General features: G+C 42.6%; 1 protein-coding gene across 1 annotated transcript in view; it reads left to right on the top strand.

Moving 5' to 3' along the window:
• The window catches only part of LOC145413442 (WD repeat-containing protein 17-like), a 163,212-nt gene that overhangs the window by 26,038 nt on the left and 124,052 nt on the right, over positions 1-13,122 (top strand). Inside the window, exons 4-6 of the mRNA XM_080283132.1 lie at positions 1,256-1,362; positions 4,921-5,031; positions 9,354-9,544. Coding sequence (XP_080139258.1) covers positions 1,256-1,362; positions 4,921-5,031; positions 9,354-9,544 — 409 coding nt within the window. The remainder of the gene's footprint in view (positions 1-1,255; positions 1,363-4,920; positions 5,032-9,353; positions 9,545-13,122) is intronic.

Below are 13,122 nucleotides of genomic sequence, written 5' to 3' on the forward strand. Positions count from 1 at the left end.
GAAACTCCCTGTACTGTTGTTTGCAGATGATACTGTGTTGTTGAGTGAAGACGAAGGAGAGCTGCAAGGCTTGGTGGATGAGTTTGGGAGAGTGTGTAAGAAATGGAATCTAAAGGTGAATGAAGGGAAGAGTAAAGTTATGGTCTTTGAGAGAGGTGAAGTCAGTGAATGTACAGCGAGGGTGAATGGTGAGGAATTGGAAAATGTGAGTACGTTTAAGTACTTGGGTAGTGTGATGAGTAAGGATGGAGGTTTGGAGGGTGAAGTGCTTGAAAGGGTACAGCAGGGAAGAAAGATTGCTGGTTCCCTGAAAGCAGTGATAAGAAGCAGGGAAGTGAGCATGGAAGTGAAAAAGTTACTACATGACAGTATTGTGATACCAACTCTAATGTATGGAAGTGAAGCTTGGACGTTGCTGGAAGGACACAAGTCAAGAGTGAGAGCAGTGGAAATGAGTTATTTAAGAGGAGCCTGTGGAGTCATGTGGAGAGACAGGCTGACGAATGAGGATATAAAGGAGCGTTGTGGTGTGGATGTGGATGTGATAGGAAGCGTTATGAGGAACACACTGAGGTGGTTTGGCCATGTGGAGAGGATGGAGGGTGAAAGACTGACGAAGAGAGTGTATGTGAGTGAGGTGGAGGAGGGAAGAGGGAGGGGGAGGCTGAGGATGAGATGGAGGGATGGGGTGGAGAGGTATATGAGAGAGGGGGGGGGGTGAGTTGGGAGTGGGGCAGTGAAATGGCGGGGGACAGGGCGACGTGGAGGCGATTTGTTTGTGGCCACCCCGAACAGGATTGAGGCGTCTGGCAATAGATAGATAGATTATTGTTCTTATTATTATTATTATCATTATTATATTATTATTGTTATTATTATTGAGCCAGATAGACGAAGTCAGTGGTCATTATTTTTGTACGAAATGTATCTCTGTGTGTCTGTCTGTGTCGAAAATTGAAATCTCAGAAGATATTGATTGTAGAAGGAAAAATTATTAATAACAGTTGTTTAGAGTCACAACTTGAGTACACATGTCACTCAACCAGCACTGGGAGTCATCCAGGATGGATACATAATAGTCAAGTATTTCATAGATTGTGTTATCGTACAGTATTATTACAGTCTACCTGGCTCACAGATAATGGGTAGTCTTATTATTATTATTATTTTCTTTCTATATTTGCACATCACATTACATATCAAATTGAGCAAGAAAATAAAGTGTAGACGGTAACTGGAAACATCATTGTTCCAGGCAGAAGCAGGGAGCAGTGAATGGCAGTTGTTCAGTATCCTGGCTGACCATCGAAAAACCATCACTTGCCTTCACTGGCACCCTTGTAATGATGATCTGCTTGCCAGGTAAGTTTTTGTAGATTTCATGTATCAGGTGAGTGTCCTCTGGTTACTCACTGTTCTAGAAAAACAGTATTGTATATGATACATGTGCCTTGTTTGCTCCCTACACATCACAAGTGCAAGACATACATGGGTCTGTTCAGTGCACTTCATGCACAGGGTATATGACAGGTGCAACACATCCACAATTACTCCTCCTGTCACACAAAATACAACTCTCCCCACCCCCTTCAACAACCACAGACATCACTCTGTCCCTGCACACAAGCACCATACCTATAATGCAGACAGTCACCAAATGCACACCACTGTGAACACAGATAAACATATTACTGTACAGTTAAATGTTGATGGTCTCCACAAAAAACATGAGAAATACAATTCCTTCATAGCTATCACATACACAGAGCACTCCTACAAGAAACAAAACTGACACAAAGACAACAGAGCCCCCAAATCGGACACTAGTCACACATTCACTCAGACAGAGCTGTGGGCCAAGTAGGAAGCTTCATTATATACATTCACCAGGTAGTCCTCTACTAAGACACAACACAAACAACACAGTCGCTTCTTCAGAATGGCACAACATTAGAAATAGTCACTCAGTGTCAGATCTGGTCTCAAACAAGAAATCAACATTTTAACATTTACTGTACATTTCCCCCAACATCTCCCATGCAGTACCAGTGCAGTGCAACTCTCAGCTCCTTCCCCTAACACAGACACACCTAACTCCATCATTGCTGGGACTTTAAAGCTAAAAACATTGCCAGGTGTGAACACAATCAAAACTATCACTGATGCCTCGGCATTGCTTCACATATCAACATGTACATTCTGAGTGACACATCACTATAAACTCATATCTCACAGCACACAAACCACTCACCCTCCTCCTCAGACATCCCACTCTGTTGCCAGTGCTTGCACTCAACACCACGCTGTCAATGGAACCCAAACTCACTACAGATCATCTCTCTAGCCTTAACTTCACAGAAAGAAATCCAAACCAGAGCTGTCATGCCTCACATATACTGTACAAGCTACAAGGAAGTAGAATGGATGGAATTCACAGAAGAAACAGAACAACACATCAGCACACTAAACTGCACACCCATCACCAGCATTAACAGGCCTATTACAAAGTTCAACATCATGCTGAATGCAGACAATCACCACATTCCATGAGGCAACAGAAGACATTACAACCCAGACTTTACACCAGAGATTGCCCGCCTTATATGACAACAGAATGGACTTAAACACAACTCACCTCACCCACACGTACAATACACCATCACAAAACTCCAAGAATTACATGAGGTTAACAAAATTAGTACAGTACAAAGAAAATGGAAAACTGGAAAACCTTTGTGACAACATTTAGTCACTCCACACACCCCTCTTGGCTCTACAAAATTTTTGACAGTATCACAAAATTACAAACATGCACCTCCAAAACCCATGCTGCCATTACCTCCGACACCCAACACATTCCTTCCTACAAAGAACAGACATACTCGTAAACCACAGCGCAAACATAAGTAGCTTATATCAACACAAATACAACCCTGTCAGCATAGGCAGCCCTTTCCACTCGATCACAATACAACCCGTTACTCAAGAACAGACATATAATGTAATCATCATCATCATCATCATCTAATCCAGTGTTTCCCCCTTAGGAGCGTAGGAGTGCAGGGCGAGGCAAGTTGGTCCTGATATTTAAGATTAGAGTGACCAGCCTCAATTATCCCTGAGTGGCATTACGTGAGCATTAAATCCCAATCGCCCCTTGGATATAAACCTGCACAGGGTCAATCCGATTGGAGCGCTTTAATTACCCACTAAACCACTAGGTGCCATAGTTTGGTTATATCGTTACCACCCTGCGTAGTAAATGGTTTCCTGGTGTACAGGAAACCATTTGGCCTGTTACTTAGCGTAGCGTCACCCGTACACGGAAGGAAGAGATATGAATGAAGGAAAGAAAGACAGAAGAGGAATGAAGGAAAGAAGGAAGGAAGAGAGGAAAAGGCAGTCACCCGAGACCAGCACTACATCAAGTGAGTGGATGGTGAGTGCCCCCACCTACCACTATATAATGTAATCAAGAAAATAAAGAACACTACAAGCACAGGGCTAGATGGCATCAGCAACCTACATCTGAAACATTTTGAACTACGAGGCATCTAGGCCCTCACAAATATCTGCAACTACTCCTACACAGACTGTAGCATTCCCAGTACAGTATTTGGAAACATGGAACATTCATCACTCTGCTGTACTTAAACCAAACAGACCCAACACTCTCTTCATACTGACCCATAACACTACTTAGCACATCATCCAAAATAAGTGAATGCCTCATTCTCAACAAAGTCACTCCTCACATCTCCCTTGCTCCTTCAAAACACGGATTTCGATCACTACATCCTACAAGCACATTACTGACTAATCTCAGACAACAGGCTGGCATCATCCCGGCAACACCTTCAGAATCCACTCTTCTTACAGCAGTAGATAGTAGTAAAGCCTTTGATGCCATCCCCACTTGAGTCTATGGTGTATTTGATCCCATCTGAGAAGAGACTGGCCTTAAGCTGCCAGCTGCCAGCACCAGGATTTGAACCCTGGCACTAAAGAGCCAGCAGGTTCACAATCAACAACACTGACTACTCAGCCACTGCATATAGTCCTTTAGAAAGAATGGATATGAAAATATTGGTGAAAGGATTTGAATATCGGAGTTTGGGGATAGGGAAAGACATGGAAGGTCAAAATGGAACACAGTCTGATAATGGAATATGTGTAAAGACATGGGATGAGAGCTGAGAAAACTAAAGTACTGCTGAGGGATAGAAAATAGGTGGAAGAAAAATGCATGAATATGGACATGACAAGTGTTGCACCCCCCTCCCTTTTTCTTTTTTTACTTGGTAGTCAGTGGAAAGTACCCAATCCCACTATTCCTATTAAGCAGATGTTTGTTTGAATTATTTTGATCTTGAGATAGATCCTGAATGGTAATTGAGTGGTTGAATGGTGCATTTTATTTATTTTATTTTATTTTTTTTCATAGCTGGATCTTACCTAACTGATAATGTATGTGGGTAGAGAACACATTGGTAGAAAAAAGACAAAGGACACCATTGATTGTCATACCCATCTCTACAGTATTGTAAGGAGAAAGATAATTACAGTATTTACTGGCTAAGCACTTTAATGACACCTTCTGGCTCACAGGCTGTCGTAATACAGCTAACTGCCCATTGCCCTGACCTGCTCCTTTGTATCATATTTGTGGCTCTTTTGGTTTGATGCAGGTATGCCGTCGACTACATGTCACAGGCTCCATAGACACACTCCAGACATGCCTCAGATGTACACCAGACACAGCATCAATACCCCTCACCCCTAAACATTCTCCATAAGGTCTGAACCTAATCCTTCAAAATGGTACAGGGATTCAGTGAGTGAGTGATACACTAGGATCACCAACTGTATTTAGTTGCCCCTTGTGAGTGCGTCAAAAAAATAATAAAACTTTGCTTCCAGTGCATCCCTTGACCAGCGGGTATGTGTGTGGAGTGTAAGCAGACAGTCTGTCCTGTATGCAATCAGCATCTGCCGAGTCCCAACGGTGGTCGCATGGTGCACTGGGCACAGGTTTGAATTAATGTGCTTTAGTGACTTAATACTAGCAAATAAATGACTAAGCATCACATGTTGTCATTTTGTACTACATATCAGTTCTCAGAGCTTCTTAACAATAATGTTATTATCATTTTTGCACTATATCACATTCTAGCCTCGAGTTAACTGGAGATAATCATTTAAGGGCTGCTTTGGAGATTACGTAGAAATCAAACATCTTTACTCCACTTGTATTTAGGTGCCGATAGTACAGTACATGCTACAGACACGCCTTAGTATACAGTATGATGATTTGGTATGTGTTAAATTGATCAAACGGTGAGTTAGAAGTTATACCCAGCTTTGATATAGCTATGGCGAAATTTGTTTATACTATAATTGTGTTGGCTGTGTATGGTGCCGCAATCAAGCTGAGTCAGATGTTTGACTCAAGACAGCTGCCTAGTGTTTACATGCACAGAACCCCCATCTTAGGCTTCTATACTTGCAGCCTCCTTCATGCCACCCCTTTCATGTCTCCATCTTGCTCATCCACTTCCTCTCATGTCCTGCAGCTGTGATCATCTCCTGTGCATTCCCTGTTCTGTATTACAGAACCATCTCACACATCCAAGGCCATTGAAACACCATCGCTGTTGCCAAATAACAGTGCAGGGGTGCAATGAATAGTCCAGTGTGCAATATTAAGAGGAGTGATAACTTCCTGTGTGTGAAATACAATACTGAAACTTGTGACTTGGAAATCATGTCTGGTGGTACCCCTAGTGGAAAGAGTGTTGCTGCTGTTGGTGCTGAGGGCAAACCTAAAAGGGTAAGATGTAGCCATTCCCTTGATATGAAATTGGACATATTTGAACATCATAAAGGTCAGAGGCAAGCAAGATCACCAGGGTCCACAAGCTGCCCCAGTCTATGGTCTTGACCATGATTAAATTTTCTGAGACTGTCCTAGTGGTGATGCAAAATGTCCCTACCCAGACTAAGCACTTAAGAAAAACTAGGGAGCCCATTATGGAGGAGATAGAATGTCTCCTAGAACTGTGGGTTAATGAACTTAACAGAGCAAAGCAGCCTCTGCATCATAGCTTCATGTACATCAAGGCTTTTGATCTGTGGAAGGCTCCTAAGGAAAAGAGAGGAATGGAGGCAGAGGAGTTCAAGGCAGGCATAGGGTGGTTCAAGCAGTTTCCAGCCTGTGCTGGCATTAGACACATGACCTTGCACGGGAAGGTTGGTAATGCTGACCATGTGACAGCTGAGGTCTTCCCAACCATGCTAATGGCAATCATCAAGGAAGGGGGATACTTTCCAAAACAGGTCTTGAACTTGGACAAGACGGGCCTTCTGTAAGTCCTATATTAGTGAGGGAAAATGACATGCTCCAGGTTTTAAAGCTACTTTGGATCTTCTTACCCTCCTCCTTGGTGTGAATGCAGTGAGGGACCTTAAGCTGAAACCCATGCTCATATATAATTGGGAGAACCCCTGGGCTTTGTCAAGGTATATTAAGAACCTAGGGGTTATTTAGAAGCATAAGCCCAGGGCTTGGCTTATCTCCACACACTGCTGATCATACATAGCAGGTTACCTGTCCCCCTGTCTGCATGACTATGCCAGCCAGAGCAATCTGGCCTACTGCTTCCTGCTCCTGGTAGGCAGTACCCCAAGCCATTTTGTTGGCATGGAGGACTTGATGGACAGTATCAAGGTGGTGTACCTGCCTCCCTGCATATCATTACTTTAGCCCATGGACCAAGGTATCATTGCCACCCTTAATGCCCACTATTTCTGCTGCACCATGGAGCAAATTATGAGGGTGAGTGACTCAGGGGAGACTGACGCCTTGTGCCGGTTATGGAAGAAATATAAAATACTCATCTACAGTATTACAGTGCCATGGAAAGAGGTACAGTCAAGCACGCTGTATGTCATCTGGAGGAAAGTAGGGCCAGAGTGTGTTCACTCCTTCACAGGGTTCCCAACAGTGGAGAGCATCTACTGTGAAATACTCGACCTCTCTCACGAGGCATCGAGCAACGCTTGAGGTGACTGCAAAAAAGGCATCACTGCAGACCACCATCACCTCCTTCTTCCTCCTTGCAACAGCCTCCAGCACTGAGGAAGATGCAAGGTCATCAGCAAGTGGGGTGCAAATGCTACATCCTGCCTCACTTGCCCGTCTTTTCTGTCTCATCTTCATCATGGCTTGGCACACCCCTACATTCCCTCATCACCACACCGCCATGCTCCCCCACTGCCGCGCCCCCACACTTCCCCACCGCCACGCCCCCACACTTCCCCACCGCCACGCCCCCACACTTCCCCACCGCCACGCCCCCACACTTCCCCACTGCCACACCTCCATGCTGTCGTTCAGCCTCACCATTACGCTTGCCCTTGGCCTCACCACTGTGCTCCCCCTTGGCCTCACCACTACACTCTCCCTCAGCCTCACTGCTTTACCCTCCCCATCTCTCCTCACCTCCTCCTGAGGACCTGGACTGATTGTCCAGGCCCTTCAGCTGTCCCCTAGCCTGGGGGGGTAGGGGGACCTTTGGTGACGGCTCGGACTGGTCAAAGTCGTATTTCAGGCATGTGGCAGAAATGTATTTTGAGATTTTAGCTTACGTGGCTCTTGATCTCCATTGTATCCCCATTGAACTTATGTTAAATTAGCCTCATTGTAGAATAAATTGATATGTGATAAGTTTTCACTAAGATACATCCCTATGACATACGAAGGCACTAAGACATGACTGTACTGAGCATGTTGAGATGGACACTAAGGAGATATGCCTATGTATGGGCACTCACTTTTAATTACTTTATTTGTGAATGACAGGAAGAGCATATGAGGACCCAGCAATTGAAGGGGTGTATATCCAAAATGTAAGTTTTAAGATAACATAGTTTCAAAATTTAAGAGTTTGTATCTTGAAAATGAAAGATAGCATTAATCCAGAACTTGTCAAAAAAAAAAAAAAAAAAAAAAAAAATCCCATTCACTAACATCAGTAACCTACATTTGTAACAACGAAATCAGTTACTTATCACTTACAACCTCCCCCTCCCTTCCCACCCTCCAAATATGGGTGACTAAACTTCCAGACCGATTTTAACATAATTTGGCAGAATGAATGCCAGCATGTATGGCATGTTGTATGTAAATTTTTAGTCAAATTGGACAGTTAGGAATGGAGTAAGATTTTTTTTTTTTTAAATGCTACCAAATGATAAGAAATTGCATAATTAGGAATGGATTTTTTTTTTTTTTCTGAAAATAATACATGTAAGTGATAACACCAGCCCCTGGCATTTCACTGTTACTTCTGTATTCTCTGCCATTCATTTTGACTGATAAAAACAAAGAGCACATGTAGTGTTTCTGTGGCACGTTAAAATGTTTAAGAAATAAGAAGCTTGACTGATGTATCTGTACACTTCAACAAACATAGCTGGACTGATGCCTTACATGACAGAGATGAATGATGTAAGTCAAATTGCTCATTTCAGTTGACTGATAAATGTTTGACATATGAACACATCAAATAAAAAGTGGGTTTTTTGTTAAACTAGAAAGAGGGAGGTGCTTGCAAGCAATTCAACCAATTTTTCCACCTACCTGTGCATGTAAACAAAGCCTCTAAGTTTACAGCATTTTGATTTAGGTTTGCCAGCTACTGAGGAAGCTGGGAGACAGATAAGCCAGTTCTTTGATAATAATTGGCTGGTAAGTGTGTTACTTGATGAATACATCATACAAAAGATGGTCACTTATTGTCTGAAAAGACAGAGGGAGGGTCCTGGGCAGCCAGAGACAAACAAGTCTAGTTGCTCAGCTCCACAAGGGAACACCTCCTCTAAGCTGACTGCTTCATGGGTGAATTTTGACTGGTTTGCACTCCAGGTATGCCCTTATTGAATCATGGAGTGATGATGGGAACCTGCCTGAACATGTATATTCACTGAACTAGGAACTAGGGACAATGGCATATATGTCACTAGTATTGCCAGCACCTGGTATAATAATGCACTTAATAATGTGCCTTCATGGCATCTAGAAAGAAGTCCCATTCAGGTATGAAAACAGTGATAGAAGTCACTTGTGCTGCGAAGGTAAAGAATCGTAATGATACTGTTTCATTAGCGTTTGATGCATTATTGCAATACAGCGAATGAATTGATGTAATCCATCCATCATCCAGTCCTATGTTGCCCCAAGAGGAGCATAGGAGTCCGGGGCTAGGCAAGTTGGTCCTGACAATTAAGATGAGAGTGCTGAATTATTAAAAACATGTATATTTTGCTTACTTCTTTTCCTCTTCCCCAACCAGAGACCTACTCTCATTCTGCACGCAGCATGGGCCATTGCAGCTCTGGGACTATGCAGACAATAGTGAGCCATATGCCTTCAGGGAGGACTATGGCTACACCCAACCCATTGTCACATACCGCTGGCACCCAAGTGTCCCAGGCAGGCTAGTCATAGGTCACCATGATGGCAAGATTACAGTCTACCGTGAAGGTCAGTTAAAGCTGCTTGACCTCGTTAATCTGATAAACTATTTATTTATTTATTTTTTTTCCAACTTCCAGACAATTTTAGTCAGCTTAAGAAAAACCTTTAGTAATGAAGGATTTAGTGAAGTCTTTACCTAAACCTTCCACTTCAAAGTTGCTCTTAAGTTGAATAAAGCTTGTCCGAAGATAGCAAGAATGAACTAGTAGATGTGTCATTGGATTGAAGGAATAAGTAGAAATGATGGAGAATATGTCATGTATCTGTAATTGTGGGTGTCACAAGAGAACAGGAGGGCCTTTGTGGAAGTATTGGGATATTTATATAGAATCAAGACTGTTTTTTTTTTTTTTTTTTCAAGAAATTCATATGCTTAGAGAAAAGTACTTAACTAGAGGTAGTGTAAGGTATGGGAAAGTCACTATTGCAGGGTAGAGGATGTGGTGGTCAAGAAGTAGACCAGACTGCTATAGGAAAGATTGCAGGATAGATATGGGCTGTGGCAGAGAATAGTTTGGGGATTTGAATTGGCCAGAGTGGATGCAAGAAAGGGGTTGAAAAGAAAGGAGGAGGGAAGTAGGTGAATGAGTTAGTAAAGAGGTAGTTGATGATATAAAAAGAACAAGTACAAAAGTTTTAGGTAGATGCAGGATCATAGAGCTCCAGTATGAGGCAATGTTAAAGTCTGTAGAAGTGGAGCACCTCATTTCCAAAAATTCTTAGTGAGGGCGAGTGGTGTGTGAATGTTGAGGATGGAGTTGCAAGAGACAGATTGGTGTGAACGTTGAGGATAGAGTTGCAAGAGACAGACTGAAGAAAACCTGGGATGAGGTCATAGAGTGTAGCCTTTGGGATAAGGGACTGAACAGAGGCTACTAGAAACCATGCAGCATGGAGAACTACCATTAAGTGACCCAGGCTGACACATGCACCAATGTTGGAGCCATAGTAAATGGTTGAATGAACAGACAAGTGACTGAAGGACAGGCTCACTCCCAAAGTTATTCCCACATCTAGAAATATATATAAATTACTCTGATAGTGGGAAGTGATTTGGTAAGAGGTGCAGAAATGTAGATGAGAGAGTGGAAAAAGTGTGAGAATGTGAGGGATGAAAGGGAAAGAATACTAACCACTGGAAACAAAGTAAGGAGCAAAGAGAAAAAAAAAAACATCTTGTTTTGAAAGGCTGATGAATGAAATGATGAGAGCAGATATGGTGACCATGACTGGTTTTTGTGGTGTACTGAGGAGTGTAGTGGTGGTAAACATGATTTATTTTGGTGTACAGTACACAGAGAAAATAAATGTAGTGCAAAGAATAACATTAGAAGGGAACAATGTCATGAAGAAGTTGAAGAAGGGCAGGAGGTGTTGATAAGGAATATGCAAAAATTAATGTATTGGAGCAAATGGAATGAAAAGTTTATTGGAAATATGCAAAACAGCTTGGATGGATGGCTTTGTACCAGTGGAGTGAAAGAAACTGGTGATTGTGCCTTTGTGCAAAAGTAAAGGCAGTCAGAGTGGGTGCAGAAGTATCATGGTGAGAGTCTGCTGAACATTGTTGCTGCTGTTGTTGTTAATAACCCCAGTCTGTCTGGTCAAGCGGGCCCACCAACTGCAGGTCAACAAACACTCTGCAGGGCCATCCTATGCAGTTCACTGCAGCACACAGCAACTCACCATAGTGAGGCACAGGGAAGAGCGTTGAGGTTTGGTTCCCAGTTTCTGCATTTATGTCTCTACCCAAACAACAGTGGCACCATAACAAGCTCCACATCGTCCCATTATTTGGTTATAATGTTACCAACCAGCGTTGTAAATGGTTTCCTGGGTTACAGGAAATCAGTAGGCTTGTCATTCAGTCCAGAGCCACCTGAAGTAGAAAGAAGAGTAATAGAAAATAACAGGAAGGATGGGAAAAATAGGAAGAGAGGATGGCAGACACAGAAAAAGAATGATAAAGGTGAAGGGAAAAGTAAGCAGCACTACATCAGGTGAGTGGATGATGATCACCATCACCTATCTCCATGCTGAACATTGTATGAGAGGAGAATTGAATAATCATTACAGCATAAAGAAGTTAAGGGATATATATAAATATGTGGTGAGAGATGAACAGGAGTGGTAGAGGATACATGGATGAGGAGTATAAGATGTTTATGGCATTAATGGTCGTGGGAAAGAGCTTATGACAAGGTGCATAGGGAAGCATTATAAAATATTTTATGTACTGTTTGTTTATTGTGGATGGAAAGCCATTGATTACTATAAAGAGATTGTATGATATTAGTAGTATGTTCATATGGAGAAAATTAATGTGAAAGTGTGGTGAAAAGGGTATAGCTAAGTGGTTTTTGACATTTGAAGGGAGGAGGAGATATAGTAGGCCAAGAAGTAGGTGGATAGATATGATAAATGAGAGCAAGAAAGTGAGATAGGAAGGTTGATGAAGCTTGAAAACTGACAGAGGATTGATCTGGATGGAAGAATTTTTCACAGAGGAGCATATGACAAGGGTCTGGTACTTCTGTTTTTACCCAGTAATGTGATAATCATCAGGCTTTTTCTAGCTGATAATTAATGTGCATCACATACCAATAGATGTGGAAAGTTATGCCTGTGAAAGGGTCAGATTTCAGGGTTTTGAATGGTGAATGAGAGTTCTTTGCTCTTTTAGTTGGGCATGAAGTCGTTCAGTTCTCCCTCTGTCGTATTTTTTCTTACCCTCCAGACACTACCCTGCACCATCAGTGGTTAGGAAAAATTATGGGATGATGGTGGTGGCAATGGGGACTGCGGCAGGGGCAGGGGTAGTGGCAAAGCATAGGTCGATGTCTAAGTAAGTGGCCCAGTGGTGGTGGTGGTGGTGGTAGTGGTGAAGCTTGTGAAGGAGTTGGTGGATGTCTAAGTCACTGGATTAATATAAGTGCTAGAGAGAAGGACAAGGATGTATGATTTGCCCATGGCTATTCATCATATACTGAATGTGGATGGGATTATGAGAGAGGTTGAAACTCATGTTGTGGTTAGAGAGGTTGTTGTTGTTGCTGCTCTTGCTGCTGCTGCTGTTGAGTAACCCTTGTCTGTGTAGCTGAGCAGACCTATCAACTGCAAGCAAGCATCTACCCCTGCAGAGTCATCTCATGCAGTGAGTCAGTGTTCTCTTGTGGCAGACAGTGCCTGACTGTGGTGAGGCATGGGGAACAGTGTTAAGGTTTGGTTTGTGGGTGGATGTTACATTTGCATATTTCAACCCAGTTAATAGGGTCATCATAGTAGGTTCCACATCATCATGTTATTTGGCCATATGGTTACCACCCAGTGTTATAAATAGTTTTGCGTGTTACGAGAAACTGTTAAGCTTGTCACACAGTGTAGAGTCATCTGATGTGGAATGAAGAGTATTAAAAAGTGACAGGAAGGGTGGAGAACATAGGAAGAAAAGAGGGCAGACACACAAAAAAATATATATATATAAATAAAGTCAAAGGAAGACGTAGGTAGCACTATATCAAGTGAGTCTATGATGATTGCCACCACCGACCACTGGTTAGAGAGGTAGGGTTCATAAATGATGG

Source organism: Coenobita brevimanus, chromosome 96, assembly GCF_032717465.1.
Source record: "Coenobita brevimanus isolate Jiangsu-jjx chromosome 96, ASM3271746v2, whole genome shotgun sequence".
In the NCBI taxonomy this organism is placed as follows: domain Eukaryota; kingdom Metazoa; phylum Arthropoda; class Malacostraca; order Decapoda; family Coenobitidae; genus Coenobita; species Coenobita brevimanus.